Genomic DNA, 25,308 nt, shown 5'->3' on the forward strand with positions numbered 1-25,308 from the left:
AGTCCAGAATTAGACCTTTCAGGAAAGGTCAGAATTAGTCCAAAAAAGCAATGTCCAATAAGAAATATTAAGGTCCAAGGTTGTAATCCAATAACCGAAACACTCACTTTGCCAAGCAAAGTGAGGGGAGATGACAAGGTCCTTTAGTCCATGAAACTTGAGCGAGGCTAGGAAATAACTTGATACTTGAAACAAGGCTTGAACGTGGAACAAGGTAACTAAGAACAAGAACAAGGTCCGTGGAATAACTTGATAAAATCCGTGGAACAAGGCAAGGTTTGATCCTGGGAAACAAGGCAAAGTCCGTAGATAAACAAAGGCTGGGAAGCAAGGCGAAGGCTGGATAGCAAGGCAAGGCTTGAGCAGGAGCGAGGCTTGAATCGGAGCGCGCTGTCCAGACACAACTCGCTCCGTAGGCTGACGAATTGACTCCGCGAAGTTACTACGCGGGTAAAACACCTAAATAGAGTCTAACTTTCCCGCCGAAGCAGTTCTCTGGGAATCAGAACCGAAAGCTAAACTCTGAGACCAGATGTGAGACTCCCCAAAGATTCTCACGAGAAGCAGTCTTAATTGGCCACATTCTTAGCTGCAATCCTCGCACTCCTGCGCGAAGCTGATTCCAAACTTCTCTGTTGTTTACAAAACTCCCGGCGCAAGAACACGGGAGAAGTAGGCTCTGGGCTTGTTTGACATACTTCTGGGAGACAACTTTCTTGCAGGTGCAAGGTTCCCAGATCTGCCTGGGAAAGATCTGGCTGAGAGGAATCCAGTTCAGACTGGGAAGGTAAAAAACCCAAGTTTTCATCTTCATCAGGAATTACAATGTCCTGAACAGGACTACAAGGCCCATGGGTCATCACACTATCCCCCTCCTCAAGGCCCCTCCCAAACTGGGGCCCTCTCCCCGAGGCGCGAGGTCGCGGTTTGGTGGGATAGGTCTGATGAAAGCGACGGGTTAGATCAGGAGCATGGACTGTGGAGGCGTCTTCCCAAGAGCGTTCCTCAGGGCCAAAACCCACCCAGTCAATGAGATATTGTAGGCGGCGGCGGTGAAAGCGAGAATCCAAAATGTCCTCAACCTCGAACTCCTCCTCCCCATTCATCAAAACAGGAGGGGGGGCCGGTTGGTCTGTATCAGGTCGCACACCATCCGCCGGAAGGAGCAGGGAACGGTGAAACACTGGGTGAATGCGCATTGAACGCGGAAGTTGGAGTTTGAAAGTCACGGGGTTTAATTGCGCCACCACTGGATAGGGGCCAATGAAACGGGCATCTAACTTCCGGCAAGGGCGGTGGGAGGGCAGAAAGCGAGTGGACAGGAAAACCCGATCTCCTACCTTGATTTCGAGGCCCGGCTGGCGATGTTTGTCAGCGTGGCGTTTATAGTCCTCCTTGGCTTGATCCAGTTGCTGGAGCAAAAGTTGTTGCACCGCTGTGAGTTCCTGCAGCCAATCCTCTGCTGCGGGAACTTCTGAAGTTTCAATGACAGGGGGGAAGAAACGTGGATGGAAGCCGTAGTTTGCAAAGAACGGCGTTTCTTTTGTAGAAGCTTGAACTCCATTGTTGTAGGCAAACTCAGACAGTGGTAACAGAGAAGCCCAATTGTCCTGTTGGTAGTTTACATAACAGCGAAGATACTGCTCCAAAGTGGCATTGGTGCGCTCCGTTTGCCCATCTGTTTGGGGATGATGAGCTGAAGATAAGCGAGAGTCTATGCCCAATAGTTTTTGTAGTGCCTTCCAAAAACGAGAGGTGAATTGAGATCCACGGTCTGTGACTAAACTCTTGGGCAATCCATGTAGTCTGAAAACATGTTGAAGAAATAGATCCGCAGTTTCTTTGGCCGTGGGGAGGCCTTCGCAGGGAATGAAATGGGCTAACTTGGTGAAAAGGTCCACCACCACTAAGATCGTGGTGAATCCACAGGAAGGTGGTAGGTCAGTGATGAAATCCGCGGAAATTATTTCCCATGGGCGAGATGGGGTAGGAAGGGGGTGTAAAAGCCCTGAGGGCTTCTCCCTTCGTATCTTGGAGCGCTGGCATACTGGGCAGGTGTTGACATATTTTTCCACATCCTTGCGGATCTTGGGCCACCAAAAATCCCTTAGGATCAAATGCATAGTTTTAAATAGTCCGAAGTGTCCTGCTGGTTTGCAGTCATGACACAGACGAAGCGCTTTTTCCCTGCCCGGTCCGGGTGGGATATAAACATGATTTCTATAGCAGAGCAGCCCATCTTTAAGCGAAAAGGGAAAATGCAGACCTTGGCGAAGTTGGTCCTGCGCCCAGGCATCTGCTTGCTGACTAGCCCTGATTTCTTGAGCACAGATGGGTCCTGGAGTAGGGGAAGTTGAACCAATGGGAATGGATTTGGTGTTCCCCACCGTGAGCGTGGCAAAGTTCTCGGGTTGTAGCAGTTGGGATTCAAAGGTCTCCTTGCGTCCTGCAGTGTATTCCGGTTTACGTGACAGGGCGTCTGCTTGCTTGGTTTGGGCTGGGGTCACATAATGGATCTGGAAGTTGAAACGTTCAAAGAATAAAGCCCAACGTTGCTGCCTCTGATTTAGTTTGCGGGCAGTTCTTAGATGTTCTAGATTACGATGATCAGTGTGGACTTCAATGGGAAATTTGGCCCCTTCTAGCCAATGTCTCCAAGTTTCAAAGGCTGCCTTTATGGCCAGTAGTTCTTTTTCCCAAATGGTGTAATTCCTCTCTGGTGTGGTTAGTTGACGTGAATAAAAGGCACAGGGATGGAGGTGATCTCCCACCGGTTGTAAGAGTACAGCCCCAATTGCCACATCAGAGGCGTCCGCTTGCACCACAAAAGGGGTTCCAGGATTTGGGTGCTGTAGAATTGGCTGGGAGGTGAATAGTTTCTTTAGTTGCTGGAACCCTTTCTCTGCTTGATCAGTCCAGCGGAAAGGCTGCTTTCCACGGATGCAGCTAGTGATGGGGTCGGACCAGCGGGCAAAATCTGGAATGAACTTGCGGTAATAGTTCGCGAACCCCAAGAAACGCTGCACCTCTTTCTTGTTAGTTGGCGCCCGCCATTCCAATACTGCTGAAACCTTGGCTGGATCCATGGAAAGCCCTAGAGGCGAGATGCGGTAACCAAGGAAATCTACCTCTTGTAGATCAAAGGCGCATTTTTCCAGCTTGGCATAAAGTCCATGATCCCGCAATCGTTGTAACACCATTTTGACGTGGTTCTCATGTTCTGATTGTGATCTAGAAAACACCAAAAAATCGTCCAGGTAGATTATCAAGAACCTGTCTAGATAGTCCTGAAAAATGTCATTGACAAAATGCTGGAACGTTGCGGGGGCTCCGCATAAACCGAAATTCATAACTCGGGACTCAAATAATCCGAATTTGGTCTGGAAGGCGGTCTTCCACTCGTCCCCTTCCCTGATGCGAACTAAGTTGTAAGCCCCCCGAAGATCCAGCTTGGTGTAAACCTTGGCTCCTCGAAGCCGATCCAGTAGATCCGAGATTAAGGGCAGGGGATAGCTGTTCCGCTTGGTGATATTGTTCAATGCTCTGTAGTCCACCACCAAGCGTAGTTCCCCTGACTTCTTCTTCACAAACATCACTGGGGAGGCGGCTGGGGATTGAGAGGGTCTGATGAATCCCTTGCGAAGGTTTGTCTCTAGGAATTCCCTGAGAGCTTCTTGCTCTGGTTCAGTCAGGGAGTAGAGATGCCCTCGCGGGATCGGGGCCCCCTCCACCAAGTCAATGGCACAGTCATAAGGTCTATGTGGGGGTAATTTTTCGGCTTCTTTCTCATTGAATACATCCCAATACTCGGAGTACTTCTTTGGCAAGGTGATGATGGGCTCGGTGTCTGTGGCATGGCATACCTTGGCTACGAGGCAATGGTTTTGGCAGTACGGTGAAGCAAACTGCAGTTCTCTGTTGGACCAGGAGATGTTAGGGTCGTGGAGAGTCAGCCATGGAATTCCCAAAATCACAGGGAAATGGGGGACCTCGGTAACAAAGAAGGAAATCTCTTCCATATGTTCCCTTATCCACATCCTGGTGGGTTCCGACCACTGACTTACGGGGCCCGTCTTGAGGGGGCGGCCGTCTATGGCTTGCACCACACGGGCATTCTTGAAATCATGATATTGTAATCCCAGAGAGTCGGCATACTCTCTATCGATGAAATTGTTGGTAGCTCCAGAGTCTATCATGGCGTGGATCATGACGGGTCCCCTTTTTGCTGACCATAATGTGACCACAAGAAGGAACAGGACCCCGGTTGGCGGCTCTTGGATGGATTTTTTGACCGGGTTGGCGAGCCTCTCTACACCCGGTCGTTGGCTTCCCCCGCCGGCTGTGTGCCAGTCGGCTCAGACGCCTTCGTCTCCGTGGAGGACGCCGCCGCAAGACGGGCGGCAGGCTTCCCTTTGGCTGGGCACTCTCTGGCGAAGTGGCCCCCGTTCCCGCAGTACCAGCAGAGGTTTAAGCGTTGACGACGGGCCTTCTCGGCGGCATCTAGTCTGGGACGCACATTGCCCAACTGCATCGGCACCTCCTCGCCTCCTCTGGGGTATGGGGTTGGCGGTGGGGGTCTCCACACCGGACGTGGCTGAACGCTGGCGGGAGCGGGGGGTTTTGCCCCGGCTCTACTGCCCTGGCCTCGAACCCACTGTTTCCTGTTGGCAATCATGACTTCAGCCCGTAAACATTGATCAATGAGTGCCTCGAGGGTCTGGGGAGGATCCACCTTGGAGATTTCTTCCAGCATTTCAATGTTGAGACCCTCCCGGAATTGTCCCCTGAGGGCTACATCGTTCCAGCCGGTGTTGTGGGCCAGTACTCGGAACTCGGCTATATACTGAGACATAGGTCTGTCTCCTTGGAAAAGGCGACGGAGTTTGTGACCGGCTGCCTCCAAATTGTCCTCGATTCCCCAAGTCTCCTTGAGGTGGTCCAAGAAGTGTTGCGCTGATCTTAGGTGTGGAGAGGCTTGGTCGTACAGTGCCGTCGCCCAGCTGGCCGCTGGCCCGTCTAGAAGACTGTAAACCCATGCCACTTTGATGTCTTCTTGGGGAAACTCGGCAGCACGGGCCTCTAGATAAGCTTGACATTGGCGACGGAAGACATGAACCTTAGAAGCTTCTCCAGTAAACTTGGTTGGCAACGCCATGGCCGGAAGACGAATTCCGCGTTCCTTCAAACCCCTTATTTCTCCATCCTGTGCATTGAGCTTATCACGGATTCGGTCCACCTCATCCTTGTCGATGGTGTAGGTAATCGGCTGGCCGCTCGGCCCAGGTACGACTCCGGTAGACATTCTGGCCGAGGTTAATTGGTGCTTAGGGTGGCGGAGTCAAACTGTCACGACCCAGGCTGCAGAGCACCAATAACCATACACAGAGGCCAGAATCTATCTAATATCTTTATTGAAGGAATATATAAAGTTAATAAAAACAAGTGTAGAAAATAGTCCAGAATTAGACCTTTCAGGAAAGGTCAGAATTAGTCCAAAAAAGCAATGTCCAATAAGAAATATTAAGGTCCAAGGTTGTAATCCAATAACCGAAACACTCACTTTGCCAAGCAAAGTGAGGGGAGATGACAAGGTCCTTTAGTCCATGAAACTTGAGCGAGGCTAGGAAATAACTTGATACTTGAAACAAGGCTTGAACGTGGAACAAGGTAACTAAGAACAAGAACAAGGTCCGTGGAATAACTTGATAAAATCCGTGGAACAAGGCAAGGTTTGATCCTGGGAAACAAGGCAAAGTCCGTAGATAAACAAAGGCTGGGAAGCAAGGCGAAGGCTGGATAGCAAGGCAAGGCTTGAGCAGGAGCGAGGCTTGAATCGGAGCGCGCTGTCCAGACACAACTCGCTCCGTAGGCTGACGAATTGACTCCGCGAAGTTACTACGCGGGTAAAACACCTAAATAGAGTCTAACTTTCCCGCCGAAGCAGTTCTCTGGGAATCAGAACCGAAAGCTAAACTCTGAGACCAGATGTGAGACTCCCCAAAGATTCTCACGAGAAGCAGTCTTAATTGGCCACATTCTTAGCTGCAATCCTCGCACTCCTGCGCGAAGCTGATTCCAAACTTCTCTGTTGTTTACAAAACTCCCGGCGCAAGAACACGGGAGAAGTAGGCTCTGGGCTTGTTTGACATACTTCTGGGAGACAACTTTCTTGCAGGTGCAAGGTTCCCAGATCTGCCTGGGAAAGATCTGGCTGAGAGGAATCCAGTTCAGACTGGGAAGGTAAAAAACCCAAGTTTTCATCTTCATCAGGAATTACAATGTCCTGAACAGGACTACAAGGCCCATGGGTCATCACAGCAGGCCAGAATCCCGTTGGCTTTTTTAGCTGCTGCATCACATTGTTGGCTCATGTTTAACTTGTTGTCCACGAGGACTCCAAGGTCTTTTTCGCACACACTGCTGTCAAGCCAGCCGTCCCCCATTCTGTATCTTTGATTTCCATTTTTTCTGCCGAAATGAAGTATCTTGCATTTGTCCCTGTTGAACTTCATTTTGTTAGTTTCGGCCCATCTCTCTAGTCTGTCAAGATCGTTTTGAATTCTGCTCCTGTCTTCTGGAGTGTTAGCTATCCCTCCCAGTTTTGTGTCATCTGCAAACTTGATGATCGTGCCTTCTAACCCTTCGTCTAAGTCGTTAATAAAGATGTTGAACAGAACCGGGCCCAGGACGGAGCCCTGCGGCACTCCACTTGTCACTTCTTTCCATGATGAAGATGACGCATTAGTGAGCACCCTTTGGGTTCGTTCGCTTAGCCAATTGCAGATCCACCGAACCGTAGTTTTGTCTAGCCCACATTTTACTAGTTTATTTGCCAGAAGGTCGTGGGGGACTTTGTCGAAGGCCTTACTGAAATCCAGGTAGGCTACATCCACAGCATTCCCTGTATCGACCCAACTCGTAACTCTATCGAAAAAAGAGATCAGATTAGTCTGGCATGACTTGTTTTTGGTAAATCCGTGTTGACTATTAGCAATGACCGCATTTGTTTCTAAGTGTTCGCAGACCACTTCCTTGATGATCTTTTCCAGAATCTTGCCTGGTATCGATGTGAGGCTGACCGGACGGTAATTGTTTGGGTCGTTCTTTTTTCCCTTTTTGAAGATAGGGACCACATTCGCCCTCCTCCAATCTGCTGGGACTTCTCTCGTTCTCCAAGAACTCTCGAAGATAATTGCCAGTGGTTCTGAAATAACTTCCGCTAATTCCTTCAATACTCTTGGATGTAGCTGATCCGGCCCTGGGGACTTGAATTCGTTTAGAGAGGCCAGGTGTTCCTGGACAACTTGTTTCCCTATTTGGGGTTGGATTTCCCCCAATCCTTCGTCCATTCCATGTTGCTGAGGTAGAAGATGGCTTTCTTTTTGTGAGAAGACCGAGGCAAAGAAGGCATTGAGCAGTTCTGCCTTTTCCCTGTCCCCTGTCGCCATCACCCCATCTTCTCCTTGCAGAGGCCCTATCGCCTCCTTTTTCTTCCTTTTTCTACCAACGTAAGCAAAAAAGCCTTTTTTGTTGTTTTTTATGTCCCTGGCAAGCCTGAGCTCATTTTGTGCTTTAGCCTTGCGAACCTTTTCCCTACAGGTGTTGGCTATACGTTTGAATTCTTCTTTGGTGATTTCTCCCCTTTTCCACTTCTTGTGCATGTCCACATGCTTGTGAATTTCAATGGCTTCTCTTTGTAGTCTGACATGATAGTTGTTGGAGTGGTCAAGCATTTCTGTGTTCTCAAATAATATACTGTGTCCAGGTTGGTTCATCATGTGCTCTGCTATGGCTGATTTCTCTGGTTGAGTTAGTCTGCAGTGTTCTTTGACTCGTGTTTGGGCGCTGTGTTTGGTGGTCCCTATGTAGACTTGTCCACAGCTGCATGGTATACGGTAGACTCCTGCAAAGGTGATGTCACGACCCGGCTGCAGGGCACCAATAACCATACACAGAGGCCAGAATCTATCTAATATCTTTATTGAAGGAGTATATAAAGTTAATAAAAACAAGTGTAGAAAATAGTCCAGAATTAGACCTTTCAGGAAAGGTCAAAATTAGTCCAAAGAAACAATGTCCAATATGAAATATAAAGGTCCAAAGTTATAATCCAATAACCGAAACACTCACTTTGCCAGGCAAAGTGAGGGGAGATGGCAAGGTCCTTTAGTCCAAGAACTTGAACGAGGCTAGGAAATAACTTGACTCTCGGAAAAACAAGGCTTGAATACAAGACAGCAAGGAACGAGAAACAAGAACAAGATCCGTGGTGTTTACTTGGCAAAATCCGGGAAACAAGGCAAGGCTGGGTCTTGGAAAGCAAGGCAAAATCCGTGGAAGAACAAGGCTGGAAAACGAAGGCTTGAATCAGGAACAAAGGCTTGGAAGCGGAGTAGCTGTCCACACACACTACTCCAGTTGCTGACGAATTGACTCCGCAAGAACCCTCCGGGAGCAAGGAACCTAAATAGGCCTTGTTTTCCCCACCAGAGAACACTTCTCTGGGGAACCAGAACCGAAAGTCAATCTCTGTGTCCAGATGTATGACTCCCTAAAATTTCTCATGGGAACAGGCTTAATCATCTGAATGCTTTGCTGCTATTCTCAAACTCCTGCGATTAGCCTGTTGCACTCCTTTCTGCTGGAGAATGTAATTACGGCGCGAAAAAGGGGGAGAACTCGACTCCGGGCTTGTTTGGGAGATTTCTGGAAGACAAACCTCCTGCAGGTGCAAAGGCTCAATTTCTGGCTGAAATGGTTCCCTTTCTGGCTGAAATGGAGGAAAACCCAAGTTCTCCTCTTCGTCAGTCACAACAGCACTAGGAATGGGACTACAATGCTCATGAGTCATCACAGGTGAGAGGATCCCTCTTGTCCTTTGCTGACTGTAGCATTTGTTGGATTTTCTTTGTGGGTCTGTAGATTGTGCTTCTTCATCAGTTTGCCTATGCGGTCAGTGGTTCCCTTGATGTATGGTAAGAACACCTTTGGGTGGATCTTTGTCTTGACTCTCATGGCTTGTTCTTGGCCTTGCAGCTCTTCTGATGTCTGTGGTGGAGTAACCATTGGCCTGTAGAGCCCAGTTTAGGTGGTTTAGTTCACCTTGGAAGAGGTAGGGTTCACAGATTCTTTGTGCATGGTCTGTCAGGGCTTTGATTGTGCTTCTTTTTTTACTTGGGTGATGGTTGGAGTTTTTATGAAGGTATCTATCTGTGTGTGTAGGTTTTCTGTAAACTGTGTGGCTCAATTGTTGATTGGGTTTGCGGATGACCAGAACATCTTGAAATTGCAGTTTTCCTTCCTTTTCCTTTTCCATGGTGAATTGGATGTTTGGGTGGATGCTGTTAAGGTGGTCCAGGAACTTGCTGAGCTCGTCCTCTCCATGGCTCCAAATGGTAAATGTGTCATCAACATATCTGAACAAAATGATTTAAATGTTTAGTTTAGTGTGAATTGAAACCATATGTGTGGGAGGAATTTTTGAAAATTCTATTTAGACTCCCCAAAAATTAATAATCATTCTTTTACTTGGCACCTAAACAGGAATGTTGGCACCATTCAAGCCTCTAAGGAGTGTCATAGCAGAGAAGGTTCCCTCACATCATATTGCCCTGACTGATGGGACACAAGGAAAGTACCCTCAACGTATTTTAAATCTTGGGCAGGGACGTATATGGAGGGATGCTCCTTCAAGTATCGAGATTCTAAACCATTTAGGGGTCTCAGCGTCTCTAGTGACAAAGTTGGAGCTAAGAAAACTCTCAACCTGTGCATCTGTTATTTCAAGAGAGTACAGCCCCATCCAGAGCAGGTTGCTTTCAAGTGCCCAGATCTTAGAACCACCAGTCTATGGAACTTCCATCTGATCTGGATTCAGTTTCAGTTTATTGACCTCCATCTAACCCATTACAGCATTCAAGCATTGGTCCACCACCTGCACAGTCTCTGCTCATGATAAGGGGAATTGGAGCTGGGTGTCATCAGCATACTGATGGCATCCTACCCGCTACACCCACCTTATGACTTATTCCAGTGGCTTCATATAGATATTGAGGAGCATAGGACAAAGAATGAAATCCTACAGCATCACACAGCAGAAATTTCCCAATGCTATAATATTAATAATAAAACTTTATTTTTAACCCGCCCTCTAGTCTGATCATGTTGGGCATGATCAGACTAGGAGGACTGGGCATGGACTTGTGCAACAAGAAGACTATAGGGTTAGAGCTGGGGGTAAAATGCTGGGTAACCCTATTGGTAGATTAGGGTTGGGCATTCATGAACAGGGCCTAACCGTCATCACAGCATCCAGGTTTTCAAATCCCTGCAGAAGATGGGGGCTAGCCAATAAAACAACCTATATTCTAAAACAAATAGTTGGCCAACCTCATAAATAACACAACAGGCTAACAAAATGTATGAAAAAATACAAAAAAATACCAATATAAAGATGCGGCTCTCTAATAAGTTAAGGCAATATATTCTTGGTCAACATCGTCAGACAGGATATAAGCAATAAAAGCTAATAAGAAGCTAATCATCTTCCTCTCCAAAGGCCAAAGTACAAAAGTGTGTTTTTAGTTGCTTCTTGAAGGAGAATGAAGGGGAGGTTTTGATTTTCATGGGGAGGGTGTTCCAGAGGGAAGGAGCGGTCATGGAGAAGGCCCCCTCTCTCGTCCCCACCAACTGTGCTTGTGACAGGGGTGGGACTGAGAGCAGGGCCTCCTCCACTAACCGCAGTATTTGTGCTTGTTTATATGCGGAGATGCTGTTAGTTAAATAGCCTAAGCCCGAACCATTTGCTACTTGAACCATTTATGGAACCAGCCCCATAAATAGCAGAACTACTGTAAGACAGTGCCCTCTACTCCCTTCTGATGGAGCTGGTTGTCATTTTATGGACTTTTGAGATGATACGTTGTATCATTTATTAGCTAAATTATAGTAAAATATTATAAGATATTGTAGATATAATGAGATTAGGACATGTGGGCATGAGAGTATGGGATTTTGGAGATGACTGGTGACTGGCTGTATGTCAGTCAAGGTTAGGATTAAGAGTCAGAGTTTGGATAGAAGCTAGAGAGGTTAGAGTCAGGAAGATTAGTTAGTCAGAATCAGAATTAGGATATGAGGGAGAGAGATTTGAGTTACAGTAGTAGCAGTCAGGATATAAGTGTGTTAAATAAGTGATCTTTGATATATTCATTTTAAAATTGTAATCGTTATACATTTGAGATTACATAAGGAATATTGGAAAGCTTGTGTTCAAATACAATGCCTTGATGGCAGCAGTTAATCGAGGATAATGGTGACTGATGGGGAGATAAGATGAATAAAGTCAAACTCAGGAACCATTGGTTACGGTGGGAATATTTGTGGAAACATCTGTGACTCTTTTCATTGTTGATCTTTGTCTTCCAGTGATTTTTGTTGCCATGCTGGATTACTGTAATGGCTTCCACTGATCCCAAGCACTATCACCAAGTGTGTGGACTCCCTCAACTTTTACCTGGAGTAGGTTGTCAGAGTGACCAAGTTCATTTCAGTCATATGATCCAACCTGATACTAAATTGAAGTGGGAGCAGATATATCCTGATTTCCTGACTCTTGCATCAGAAAACTAATACACATACTGCTTTCTTATTGTCAGGACAAAGGGATAATAAAAAATGTCACATTCAAGTTATTGAATGACGGCTGAAGGTAAGTTCCCTTCTTTTGGTGTTCTTTATGAACTCTAAAATCCATCAATTCGTTACCTCTGTTTAATTCAGTTCTTTTATGGGAAAAAATAATCAACTGTGGATATTTAGTTTTTCTGTAGTGAAAAATGTTGGGAATGTATTATCTGAAGTCTCCTTGGGTTTTCATGAGTAAAACTTTGTTCATGGAGCTCTTCTGCTGGCAGAAGGGCAGAAGTGACATTGTTGATAGCTTTTCTCCCATTTCCCCCAAAAACTGTTCTTTGTGAGGGGTGATGCAGAAAATTGCACTGGAAAGGAGATATTAGCAAAGATCTCTTGCTCCCGGCAAAACCATTGGATGAAGATCTGACCCCTGCTTATTTTTTACACATTAAAAATATTATATTTTGTTATATTGTTAGTTGAGTTACAAGCATAATACAGTAAAAACATTTGTACATAAAAAGAGGAAACTAAAGTGGAAATAACTCTGTCGAAATACATTTTCCTTTGTGATGTAAAAGTTCAGCTGCCTTAATTATTAGATTCTTGCTTCGGATGTGTTTAAAGAAATGGTTAGCATCTATTTGTAACAGTTGTTCCTCAGATTACCCTTCCTTTTTCTTATTGTTGTCACCTATATTTGTTGGCCAGAGCTCTGTCTCTTTATTCCCGTTAGCTTTGAAGGGAAGTCTTCTTGCCTTTTGTAAGAGCATCAGTGACTCTTTTCATTTGTGCACTGGTGTCCTGTTGGTTTGTTTGCACTTTACTGATTTGTCATTTATATTCTGACTGGGTTTCCCTTGTTTTTACATAACTTCATTAAAAAGAAAATTTTGAGCCTTCAAATTCTGACATTCAGCTCCTTCAAAGTAACTTTCAGTTCTGAAGAGTTCATCTGAAGTCCATTTTGAGAGAGTTGGAGTAACTCTAGCCAGCTTTCAGCTTATAAGAATTTTACATCTGAAATCACCTTGGTTATTTGAACATCCTTTCTGTTTGAGAGGGATTTCATATCACAATTAGGATGCAAAATAGGAAGGCAGGTGAAATATCTTCAGAATAATCTTCACACAAATAAAACCCTGAAGAACAGAAATATGCTTGAGCTATTTGTCAGAACATGGGAAAGTAACTTTTGAGACTAAGATTTCCAGAATCCTCCAGCTTTGAGCAGTTTGGAAAATCTTAAGAAGTGTCATCTCTGAATAGAAAGAAAGAAAGGGGTGGAGGGAACTGCATGCATAGAAAGCAGAGGAGTGGCATCTAATAGGAAAAAGCTGAAACTGTTGACTTTTCTTTTAGTGGTTCGTGCAGTTTTGAGTCGACTCCTCCTTCTGGATCTGTGAGAGGCAACAGAGAGCCCTTTATGGTGTGGGATTTCACTACTGAAAAGTGCCCCTGCTACTTGGCACAGGAGCTGTCTTTGCTGCGGGAAGAACAAAACAGCTTCACCACAGGAAGGAAAGCAGAGGCAGGATCAAGTAAGTCTAATGAGCTCACTTTCTCTTGGCTTAAAGAGTTAAGAAAAATAGCAGCAAGTTGTGCTCTTGACTGGTGTGCTCCTTTGATGCAGGCTGAATGGATGCTTGGCTGCATTTTCATCACAGAGCAACATGATTTTTAGTGTTGGGCATAAGAATGACAGCTGAATCTGTGCTATGTGTTCCTTAAAAATTAGGAAGGGAGAACTGCCCTGTTAAACTGTTTTAGGTTCAGTTGTCAGATTTCAGTTGACTTGCCCTATTTTTTTTTTGGGGGGGGGGGGTTGTATTTGAGAGACTTTCTTCTTTTGGATCATACTGCTTGCAGGTATCCAATTTATGTTCCCACTTATGGATGGAAAATGCTAAAGGTGCTATATTTGTTGCACATTCTTCAGACTTTCTAAAGTTGCATTTCAGTATGTCAGTGGCGATTTATCTCACTTGTCTTTTTTTATAAGACATCAATCCTAACACTTCATCTATATCCACCTGGTATTGGTTCTCAGAGGTGTCCTAGATGGCTGGTTTATCAATGTATCATTTCATTTAAAAAGGTATTATTGCAAGGAACTAAAACAGGGAACATCTAATTATGGTATCTACTACTTGATTATTTTTTTCTTTCTTTCTGCCTATCCTGTTTTCTCCACCCCTTCAGGTGTTGTGTGAGTTTCTATGGCTCTCTTGCTTCTGTCGTGTAAGATGTTTTTTACTGATTTCTAAATGCTTAACTATGCCGTGTCTAAATGGGCCATTAACTATCAGTGGAGTGAAACACAGACCATTTCTAATAAATGATCTATAGCCTAGCCAAGCCAGTAAAGACACACGGATCCTTCTACTTGTAGCTCATTCTCAGTACATAAAAATACCATCATGCTATATAATTGAGAGTTAAATGAGTAACTGCTACTGTCAAATTCGTAGTACGTAGTTGGCAACCGGGGGGAAAAACACCTTCAAATATCCTTTACTTAAATTGTAGCAGTGCTGCACTCTGAGGTCTTGTTATTACAGTGCTGATTTGATAAGACTATACAGCTTTATTACCATAATAATTTATCTTGCTGGTTATGTGATAGGTAGTCATTTTGTTGTAAGTCCTGTGAAAGATGTCATAAGTTACAGATGGAATGCTGATGGCATTTGTATGCAACCCACTGTTCTGATCTTGCTGAATGTACTCTCCTTTAATCTTGAACTTGGACATTTTACACCTCTCCGATAACATCAACAATGAAGTTGATTCACACTTTAATTGCCTGCCCTTTCTTTGTAAATTTTGATAACAGTACAGAAACAAACAGCAGATGCTATGTTGGCTCTCATGGTAATGCCAAACTATGGCTTAATATTAACTGAACAAGCCTTTTGTTTTTGTTCTTCCTTCTTGTCATCCTGCTCAGAAGCTTGAGACCATCCACACTTGCAAATCTCAAATCATAATTTTCGATCTTACATTGGAGACCTGTTGAAAAGCAAGATTTGACCATAATGCCAAGTTGTGGTTTTCCACGAAAAAGTAAAATAATTAAGTGCAATTGGTGTGAGTGGAGAAAGGGACAAGACGAGGCATTTTGTTGCATATGACTATCCACATTGTCACACTGAGCATTTTTAGACAGTGAATTAATTGTGCTCATCTCAGTCTTTTGACTCTGTTGCACAACTGATAATGCAATAGGATTTTTTTTAATTTTTACTTTTCTGTTTCTATTCAGTTTTTTAGGAATCCATTTTTACATGATTATTTCCTTTGCTACATGTTGGGTTCAGTATGACATTCCTAACAATGTGTATCTTAATTACCTACTGTCTTTGAATTTTGTATTCAGAGTACATTGTGAGTATGTGGCTTTCTTTGCAGGTAGCCTTTTACTCAGATATGACTAGCTATGAAAATGGAGCTTGCTGTCTTACCTTTTGTTCCCAGCTGGCCGTAGTTACATGACTCTGCGAATGCAACATAATGCCATTAAATTACTTCACTTTTGGTCTTAATATAACATACAGTTGTGCTAGAGGACTTGACAATTTCTAGAGAGGTGTCCTCTTCAGGAATTTTCCCCAGTGCCATTCTATGGTAACTTCTAGGGGAAGTGCACCATAGAATCACCTGGAGGATTTAGCAAATTCGTAGAGAGAATTTTTCCCAGCAGGTGAGAATAAATGAAACCATGGATATGGTTATTGAAACTACTGATATGGGTTTTTATAAGGGTCTTTCTGTATTTCAGAACCAAATATGCCTGATAAATATTTGTGAGACTTTTTTCACATATTCATCTGATTTAGTTATAGCTGGCAATGCCAGGAATTCAACTGAAGGCCTTCTCCATATCAAGCAGGTGCTTTATGAGTTAGCTATGATCCTTTTTGAATGTTCAGAAGCATTTTTCCTGCCTAAACCTGAGGGCCTTGCAATTTGTTGGATTATAACATATGGAAGTGAGGCTTGCTCTTTGGTAATTTATGTTTATACAACAACATATGTGTATAATTTCTGCTTTTGGTGAATTCTATGGGTGGGGTGGTTGATTGAGGGAAACTGAATATTTTTCTCTCTTTCTTTCTGAACAGGTCTCCTCTTGTAATGTCCACCTTCAACTCCTTGCTGAGCTAGAAAGACATGCATTCAAAAGCCCGAGGGCACTTGTCAGAATGCAGCACCACATCACTTCTTGTTTCTTGTTGACTTTCCTGCTTTCCTTGAAGTGTGCTGCAACAAGGATACATCAAGGGCAGTGTCAAGGGAGAAGCTCATAAGCCAGTGAAGGGCCATGGGCTTGAGCTATGGCAAGCTTCAAGTCTCCTACAAGCTCAAACTCTTGATGCTCTTCAGTTTGTGTATCTTGCTGGTGGGTTGGGTCACTTCTTCTTATCTATTGTATGCTGTCCATGAGAATCCAAAGACAAAAAGCTTATTACGAAATGACAGAAAAGCAACCACTGCTGCAGGGGAGCAAAACGGAAACTCAGACAGGGATACCATGTCTACTGTGAAACTGCCCAATATGATGATGCCTCCTTGTCCCTCCCAGTCTCCCTATCTGCGTAAGTTGTAGTTTTAGATATTGGATGGGCAAAATATGGCTGTATATATGTATGCAAATTCCCTTTTCTGGATGTCTTATGAAAGAGGGAGCAGGCTTTTCTGCTGCTCCGGAGACTGAGATTCGGAGAAATGGGTTCAATTTAAAAGAAAGGTGATTCCACCTGAACATTAGGAAGTAGTTCTTTACTGTAAATACTTTTCAACAGTGGAACTCACTGCTTCAGAGTGTGATAGAGGCTGCTTCTTTGGAGGCTTTTAAACTGGCTGGATATCCATCTGTTGGGGGTGCTTTGATTGTACTTTTCCTTCATGGCAGGAGGTTGGACTGGATGGCCTTTATAGTCTCTTCCAACTTTATGATTTCAGGAGTGGAAATCCATATTCTAAAGGTTAGCAGGACTTCCTTACAGTGTTTAACATTTTTTTAAAAAAAACAGAAGTGCACTTTCTGCCACTTCTTGTTTGTTTTGACAGTTCATGCAGGGCCTGACACTCAGGGGTTCAAGTTAAGTAACATAAAGCAGGTCGTTTTTTCCTTACTCCTTAAGTTTAATTTTTCATTAAATATGATTTCATCTCTTTTGTAAAATCCAATCTTCTTGTTTTGTTGTTGTTGTTCTTCTGGCATGTGGATTTAGGACTATCTTAAAAACCTGATTGTTTTCTTGCTGTGCTGTGACTGAATCTTGTGGTGGTAAATAAACAGGCTAGATAATTTGGCCAAATTGCTGACACCTTCATGTTTTCCCCATGGTCTAGCTATTCTTCCTCATGCATTGCTCCATGATTGCCACAGTGGCGTCCAACCACTGAAAAATAGCTCTTCTACTTGACCACTAATATTTGGACACGCCTTGAAAAATATCAAGTTTTACATGGTCCATGTTTGGCTACTTTTGAAGGGAATGTCATCTGAAGGGAATGTCATCTGTGCCTAGGCAACATTTTTGCATGTATTTGCATTATAGATTGGGAACTGAAAGTCTTAAGGAGCCAAATCTGTAAACCAAAACTGATTTTGGAGGTTATAAATCATGTCAATTGCTGACAACATGTGAGAAACAAAATGTCTTCTAACCCATCCTCAGTTAGTTGTACAAATAACCTACCAGCAAATCTAGCTATTTAGTAAGAATGTTAGTGTACAATGCTAAGTTTAATTAATTAAGCATGAAATAAATATCCTCCCCAGGAATGCCTTAAAAAGTTTTCATTGAGTACCAGGCCATTTAAGCAGCTGAAAATGTTTCTAGCGACTAGGTTTATGATGATGACACTTAACCTTTTCCCATAGGAGGCCCCAGCAAGCTTACATTCAAAGCATCTCTCACCCTAGAAGAGGTGCAAAAAGAAAATCCTCAGGTCACAAAAGGACGCTTTCATCCCAAAGACTGCTTAGCTCTGCAACGAGTTGCTATATTGATTCCGCACCGCAGTCGTGAGAAGCATCTATTGTACCTGCTGGAGCACCTTCACCCTTTTTTGCAGCGGCAACAGCTGGACTATGGCATATATGTCATCCACCAGGTGAGTCTGTATAGAAGATAGTTCTGGCTCTCTTGTGATTTCTTGTTGTGTCTCTTTGTTCATCTGTAATCAGTATGCTGCCTCAGGCAAGTCCCAGATCACTTTTCCCTAACTCTAATACAAATCCATCTCAGTGTGTTACCAGCTCTTAGGAGCCCCTATGTGTACTAGAGCTGATGAGTTTCTTATGCCTTCTGCTGCAAGAGCTTACAATGGATCGAATGAATTAAACAGAGCGGGTGGCAAATTAACTTTATGCACTGTTGGTAGAGCGTTGTTATTCTCAAAGCTGCTAGGCCTGAAAAATGTATCTTGTCCAAATAATTGCCTGTTTGCATCCTGGGGCTCAGCTCACGTTTTTGCATCTGACTTCTCTTTCAAAGGCTATGCTTGGTGAGTTTCACGTCTTGCATTCTCTTCCCTAGAGGTGGTGGTTTTTGTCAAGTTCATTGATGCGAATTTTCCATCAGGAGAAATGGCATGTATTTTTTGACTTCTTGCTTTTATTGTTTAAGGGATTTTTTTAACTAACTCTCAACATCTTAATATTTTCATGTTTTGACATTTGTTTAGTTGTTTTGGTTCCAGTTTATTTATTTTGTGTCTAAATGCTTGCAGTCAACTTAGGGGTATTTGCAAGGTTTGCAAAATATACAGTTAAAAATAAATAGTTAAAAAGCTAAAGTAGATTTCAGAAATTTGTTTCTTGTTGTTTTGTGTGACCTGCCCAATATCACAGCTCTGGATCAGGATATAATTTGTGGAGACCTGAAGTCGCTTGGATCAACAGATCTAGATCTGCTCCGATTTGAGATTAGAGTTTACAGAGTGCTTTATATGGCCCTTACATTATCTTCTAACTTTTTGATTCTGTGAAATGCTACATGTTCTACCTCGGGTTTAAATTGGAATAACAGTGATTTACAAAGACATTAAGTTTGATTGGTTTCAGCTGTATTTTTGGCACTCTCATACATACCTTGAATCCCTATATCATGAGAAAGGTAGGATAAAATAAATAAAATACATTTTGGCTTAGTGGCAGCCTCTAATTGCTAATATGGAATAGTGACCACATCCAGAAATACTGGAATAGTTCGATTTGTTCTGAAATAGGGAGATTAGAGGAAGAAACTAGGCAACATTTTTGCATGTATTTGGTATCTAACCAGGCTAGTTGGTCTACATTTTAAGAAGAGACAATTCCAGACAAGTGTACGCTGAAATGGCTTACAAGTGATATGCACTGTTCCTTTCAGCAGTGTGAAATGATTCTAGCTGCTGCAAGTTTTGCTTGAATAACAGCAGCAGTAATGAATAAAAGACTGTAGGGGTCTTTAGAACTACAAAACCATTCATGATTAAGGGGTCTACTGGCACTGGATCTAGTGAGATTTATGATTAGGTATTTATATTTCTTTTTTTCTTTCTCTTGGGTCTCTATTTTTCTACTTCAATTTTCAAGTAAAATTGTCAGGATAGATCTATTTTCTACCTGAAACTATAACCCTGTTGGGAAAAGTAGCCATTCCTTTTCTTTGACTTCAGAGAAGGGGATTTGGAATGGAATTCTGCATGATCTTGTAAAGTTGAACAGGATCTATTAACTGAGCATATGTCCTCATACTATTTCTGGACAGTTTCATTGGTGTGGTGATTCAAACAAGTTGTTATTATTCAAAATAGGAGCTATAGTAAAGTTTTACAGTAGTACTCCAGTTCAGTCTTCAGTCCAATCCCAGTCAGCCTTTAAGATTATTCCATTTCATTCACTCTTGCTAGCATTTTTCTTCTCCTCCTCGAACTACGGTAGACAGTCTGTCATTCATGCTCACTGAGCTTGCTCGGTCCCTCATGGTTTTTGTGTTGCAAATGTGATGGTTTTCCTGAGCCCCATCAGAAAGTGGTATACAGGTTATATATTGAGTTTTCTATTGCTATATCACATAAGGACAGAAGCTTGGTGATGGTTGTGCTGGATTAATAAAAAACACTATAAACTTGAGAAATCTGGGTTTTAATTCTCTTTGGTTTAATTGTGTGACCTTTTAAAAAGCCATTATAGTAAGACCCCTTGAACCCATATATGTGGTTTCATTTACCCTTGCCCATAAAATAATTTATCTTCAGGAATTTGCTAGATCCTCCAGGCATTTCTGTGCTATGCTTCCCATAGAAGTTACCATACTTCCTTAGGCATTTGTAGGTCCTCCAGTGCATCTCAGTGGCATGCTAGCACTGGAAGTAAATTAATTTAATGGTGTTTGGTCATGTCCATGGTTTCAGATAACTACGATCTGTCCAGAAACATATTCCCTGCAGATATGGGAGTCTTGCTGTATTCCAGGCAACATAGCCAGTATATCTCTTGCTGTGTATTTTATTGCCAAGGCTACTCCATTGATAAATGCAGCAGTTTGAATTTCCTTCATATTTGCTGTTTTATGAGTGACTGAGTAATGGAGTGACATTGAGAATAACACAGGAGCTAGCTCCAGATGTAAGCACAGCACAAATCTAATGACTTCACTTGTTCAGCCACAAAATCACAGCCATTTTGCAATAATGAATAATCAGTAACTTATGTACTAGGGGTTTATTCTCTGCCTTCATCTATCTATGTATATAAATGAGTGATGGCATCACGGCGACCAACAAAACAACAAAACTACAGGCCCCCCAACCTCGAAATTTGACAACACAACCCATCATCCATGCCTCTAGGTTGATACAACAAAAAGAAAAGAAAAATAAAGTCCTAATTAGAGGGAAAGGAATAATTGTTTTTATCCAATTGCTGCCAGTTAGAGGACTAATCTCTGCCCACTTGGTCTCCTAGCAACCAACTCAGCCCAGGGGACAGGCAGACTTAGGCCTGAGGCCTCTTCCACAGATTATCTAATTTGCACTGGATTATATGGCAGTGTAGACTCAAGGCCCTTCCACACAGCTATATAACCCATTTATAATCTTATATTATGTGCTTTGCACTGGATTATCTTGAGTCCACACTACCATATAATCCACTTCAGTGTGCATTTTATACAGCTGTGAAGAAGGGGCCTCATATAATCCAGTTCTAAGCAGATAATATAAGATTATCAATATACGGTAGAGTCTCACTTATCCAACATAAACAGGCTGGCAGGATAAGTGAATATGTTGGATAATAAGAAGGGTTTCAGGAAAAGCAGGTTAAACATCAAATTAGGTAATCGTTATACAAATTAAGCACCAAAACATCATATTATACGACAAATTTGACAGAAAAAGTAGTTCCATGCGCAGTAATGCTATGTAGTAATTACAGTAGAGTCTCACTTATCCAACATAAAATAATTACTGGGATCGAATAATGCAGAACAATATAATCTCTAAAACCAGGACAGTAAATAAAGAGCAACACTCTGAAAGCAGGGAAATTGGAAATTCCACAAAGGAAACAATCAGGGCCAGCTAACACCTCCCAAGAAAGGATTCTTCCAGAAAGGAAGCTGAGAAGGGAGTGAAGCACTGTGTATTACCAAAGTCATTATTATTACTACCATTACTATATTATTATTATTATTATTATTATTATTATTATTATTATTATTATTATTATTATTATTGTGTTGCGTTCAATCGTGAAAATGAATACAATCTGGCTCCAAGTATTCAAAAACACTAAAATCAGAATATATAAAAATTAATGTGGTATAATAAAACAGAACAATACAATCTCTAAAATCAGAATACTAAATAAAGAACACCACTCTGAAAACAAGGGAATTCCAGACAGGAAACAATCAGGGCCAGCTAACACCTCCCAACAAAAAATTCACTCAGGAATTTGCTTCCAAAGGCTGTTTTCAGAGGCAGGAGGAAACAGCCAGGCTTTAAAGCTGCAAGGCCATTACATCCTAATCATTTTCCCTAATTGCAGCATTCATACTTGCCTCCAACAGACAAAAAAAAACAAAAAAAACAACAACCAGAAATATTGTATATTCACAACCTTTAGGAAATAATATCCCCTGATGGCGCAGCATGTTAAAGCGCTGAGCTGCTGAACTTCTGGACCGAAAGGCCGCAGGTTTGAATTGGGGGACCAGAGTGAGCCCTCACTGTTAGCCCCAGCTTCTGCCAACCCAGAAGTTCGAAAACATGCAAATGTGAGTGCATCAATAGGTAGTGCTCCCGCGGGAAGGTAACGGCGCTCCATGTAGTCATCCCACATGACCTTGGAGGAGTCTATGGACAACGCTGGCTTAGAAATGGAAATGAGCACCAACCCCCAGAGTCATACATGACTGGACTTAATGTCAGGGGAAAACATTTACCCTTTACCTTAACTACCACCAATTCCTCAATACTTTATTTCCCATACCACCAGACTTCGCCACAGCAACGCGTGGACGGGCACAGCTAGTTCTTTCTAAAGGTATAAGCTGGAAGTTCTGAAACAAAGAACATGAGTTAAGTGAGATGCTGTGAAAAGTTTCTGGAGAAAAGAAATGATAATTGGGATGGTGGTAGTAGTGTCAAAATTCAAGCAGGAGACCCCACACTAATGAGAGGGGTTAGGAATAAAATAGTTATTACCCACTAATCTGGTTCCTTCAAGTAATTTTTGGTTTATCGTGACTCTATCAAAGGATTTTCTTAGCAAGATTTGTTGAAATCTGATTTGCAATTGCTATCCTCTGAGACTAAGGACGAATCCAGACAGCACGAAATCCATGTTTTAAATCTAAGACAAATATTCCCAGGATCTGACAGCAGGCCCACGCACCTCTCCTGGGATATGGTCCTGTAGCAGATCAAAATGGAGAACAGAAGGGGGACATCTGGCTGAAGTTTTTTTTAAAAATCATTCTGTTATATCTATATAAACACAAGCAAATTGGCATGTGCGAATATGAGGTGTGCGTATGCGCATATGAGGTCATGCGCATAATGGAGTAATTTTTAAAAAAAGCTTCCGTCAGATCTCTCTTTTCCCCCTATTCTTCATTTGACCTCTGTTTAAGATTATAAAGTGTAAAATAGTTTCAGAGAGTTCTAATGGCTCTCCATGTGCTTTTCTTAAACTACCTGTGTGTCCATTCGACAGCTAGATCAGCTGTTTTGGGCCTTTTAAAAATGAACGTGCACTGGAACAGTCTATACAGGGGGGAGGGAAGGAAAACAAGTGTTTTGCATGACTGCAGGGATATATAGTCATTCAAAGGTGTTCTTTGCACCTTTTTAACATGTGCTATTTAGCTCTTAACCCGATCCACCTGCACTTTGGCTAAATGTTGTTTAGCCACCCCCTTTTAAACCCGGTAACTTCTGGATTTTAAAGCACGTGTAGAAGTGCCCTAAGAGAGTGTGACTAGCCCAAGATCCCCTAGTGGGTTTCCCTGCCTGAGCAGGGATTTGAATTCTGGTCTCTGGAGTCCAACACTCAAACCACTACACCACACTGGCTCTCAAATTAATAACTAATTGAGTATAAATGAACAAGTGAAACCTTTTCTCTATCAGTGTCTTCACTGAGGTGGCTCCTTAGTAGAATGTTTTTTACATGCAAAAATTCCACTTTTAATTCCTAATAACACGAAGTAGAACTAGAAAAAAGGCCAGTTTGGAATGCTATAGAGAGTTATTCCAGTCTGTGCAGATGGCAGTTTAGGTTCTTCAGGTGACATGCACTTAGTTTCACAAATTTGCTCAGTGTGCTTCTAAAGTGACAACTTGCTGTTATTCGCATCTGTTCTAGTTTGCAGTAAATGTACTGCATAAGTAATTTACAACGAAAGCAATTACTTGTATGACATTAATATTTTTCCAACAGTCCTTGATTTACAAAATCAGTTTCATATTTAAAATAAAGAGTGCAAGACTTTTTTTTTTAAAAAAAAGACTTTTAATCTTTTATTCATTTCCTGTTTCCTGATTATTTTTACTCTAGAAGGGTTCTGAATTATTTATATATGTGTCTCCACAGGAAATCTTCGTCCCCATCACAGATGTAGTCTTTTAAACTGAACATTTGAGTTTTTCACAATTTAAACCTTATTTTGATAGATAAGCATACTTGGGAGTTTTCTGACACTATGGGAATTTCAGTGAGTTTCAGGGGACAAAATTCCCCTATATCCACAGAAGTGTTTTGGCGGTATGGAAGGAAATTCCAAACTGATGAAAAAATGCCTGCTACCACTTTTCATTCATTGTATTTAAAAAGTATGACTCAGGTAGTGTTGCCACCACAGTGTAACCAAGCTGGGTGCTTTGTGGTGTACCAGCCTGCCTGCCCACATAAATGTCTTCCTTCAGAGAACATGATGAGAACATCACTGCTTTAATGCCACGTTTTCCTCTTTTAGTACTGTTGGAATGGGCATTTACTTCTGAATCCAACCTCTTATCTTCAAACACATCATACTCCCATGAAGAAATTACAATGGAGAGGACAGGGCTTGTTCACATGTTGAACCCAAGCAAATAATTAAGTGTGTGAATAGGACTCTAGTTGATTGCAGCCTAAGAAACTTGGTGCAAAAGGGGAGGGGGGGGGAGAATGGAGGGAGAAGAGGAAAATGACCTCCATTGACCTCCACTGTTAACACAGTATTCAGATAATGAAAGATTACTGATAGAGGCAGGAGGAACCAAGTGTTAGTTTGTTCTAGCTGAGTTGATGGCCTGTGCAGTTGCATGTTTCCCTTTGAGGCAGCCAAGTGAAAAGGCATCTGATTAAAAGATTTCTGGGAAGAAAAGAGGACTGTGTATTATGTGTTATAATCTTGGGTGCATCTCTCCTTGTCTCTAACAAGAGTGACATTGGTCTCAAAACCTAGTGACTTTTAGCATGTAGGTAAAGGTTAAAGGTTTTCCCCTTACATTAAGTCCAGTCGTGTCCGACTCTGTGGGTTGGTGCTCATCTCCATTTCTAAGTCGAAGAGCCGGCATTGTCCGCAGACACCTCCAAGGTCATCTGGCTGGCATGACTGCATGGAGTGCCATTAACTTCCTGCCGGAGCGGTATCTATTGATCTACTCACATTTGCATGTTTTTGAACTGCTAGTTTGGCAAAAGCTGAGGCTAACAGCGGGTGCTCACTCTGCTCCCCGGATTCGAACCTGCAACCTTTCGGTCTGCAAGTTCAGCAGCTCAGTGCTTTAACACGCTGCGCCATCAGGGGCTCTCACATACTTAGTATGTATGATCTATTTTGAATCTCTAGCCCCAGGCTTCTTAAATTTTTCTCAAACACCCTTTTCCATCAGAATTTTTTTTTTTTGCAACTCCTTCTTGCTCAAAACATTTTTACATGACTCCCAGGTATAACAATCAAACATTTGGTGATAATAAATCAGACTTGCTAATCAGACTGTTTTTCCTTTTTATGAAGTACAGCTGAAGCATTTTCTGCAGATTCCACTGTAAACCCCCTACAAATTGTTGCTAACTGATTTGTGTAAATCAGTGGTATTCAAATATCTTTTACTCTTGCCAAATTTTCCGTGACCCCAGCATTGACTTAAGAGGACCCCATTTGGGATCGGGACCCACAG

General features: G+C 42.6%; 1 protein-coding gene across 3 annotated transcripts in view; it reads left to right on the forward strand.

The window, feature by feature from the left end:
- b4galt4 (beta-1,4-galactosyltransferase 4) overlaps positions 1-25,308 on the forward strand; it is a 56,310-nt gene that overhangs the window by 10,384 nt on the left and 20,618 nt on the right. Inside the window, exons 2-6 of one of the 3 annotated variants that reach the window (XM_008107895.3) lie at positions 11,428-11,520; positions 11,658-11,710; positions 12,997-13,175; positions 15,759-16,232; positions 17,528-17,760. In XM_008107895.3, coding sequence (XP_008106102.1) covers positions 15,959-16,232; positions 17,528-17,760 — 507 coding nt within the window. In that variant the 5' untranslated portion in view covers positions 11,428-11,520; positions 11,658-11,710; positions 12,997-13,175; positions 15,759-15,958. Of the gene's footprint in view, positions 1-11,427; positions 11,711-12,996; positions 13,176-15,758; positions 16,233-17,527; positions 17,761-25,308 lie in introns of all 3 variants that reach the window. The other 2 variants (XM_062974742.1, XM_062974743.1) reach the window with 2 other exon arrangements.

This window comes from Anolis carolinensis, chromosome 3, assembly GCF_035594765.1.
Source record: "Anolis carolinensis isolate JA03-04 chromosome 3, rAnoCar3.1.pri, whole genome shotgun sequence".
NCBI lineage: Eukaryota > Metazoa > Chordata > Lepidosauria > Squamata > Dactyloidae > Anolis > Anolis carolinensis.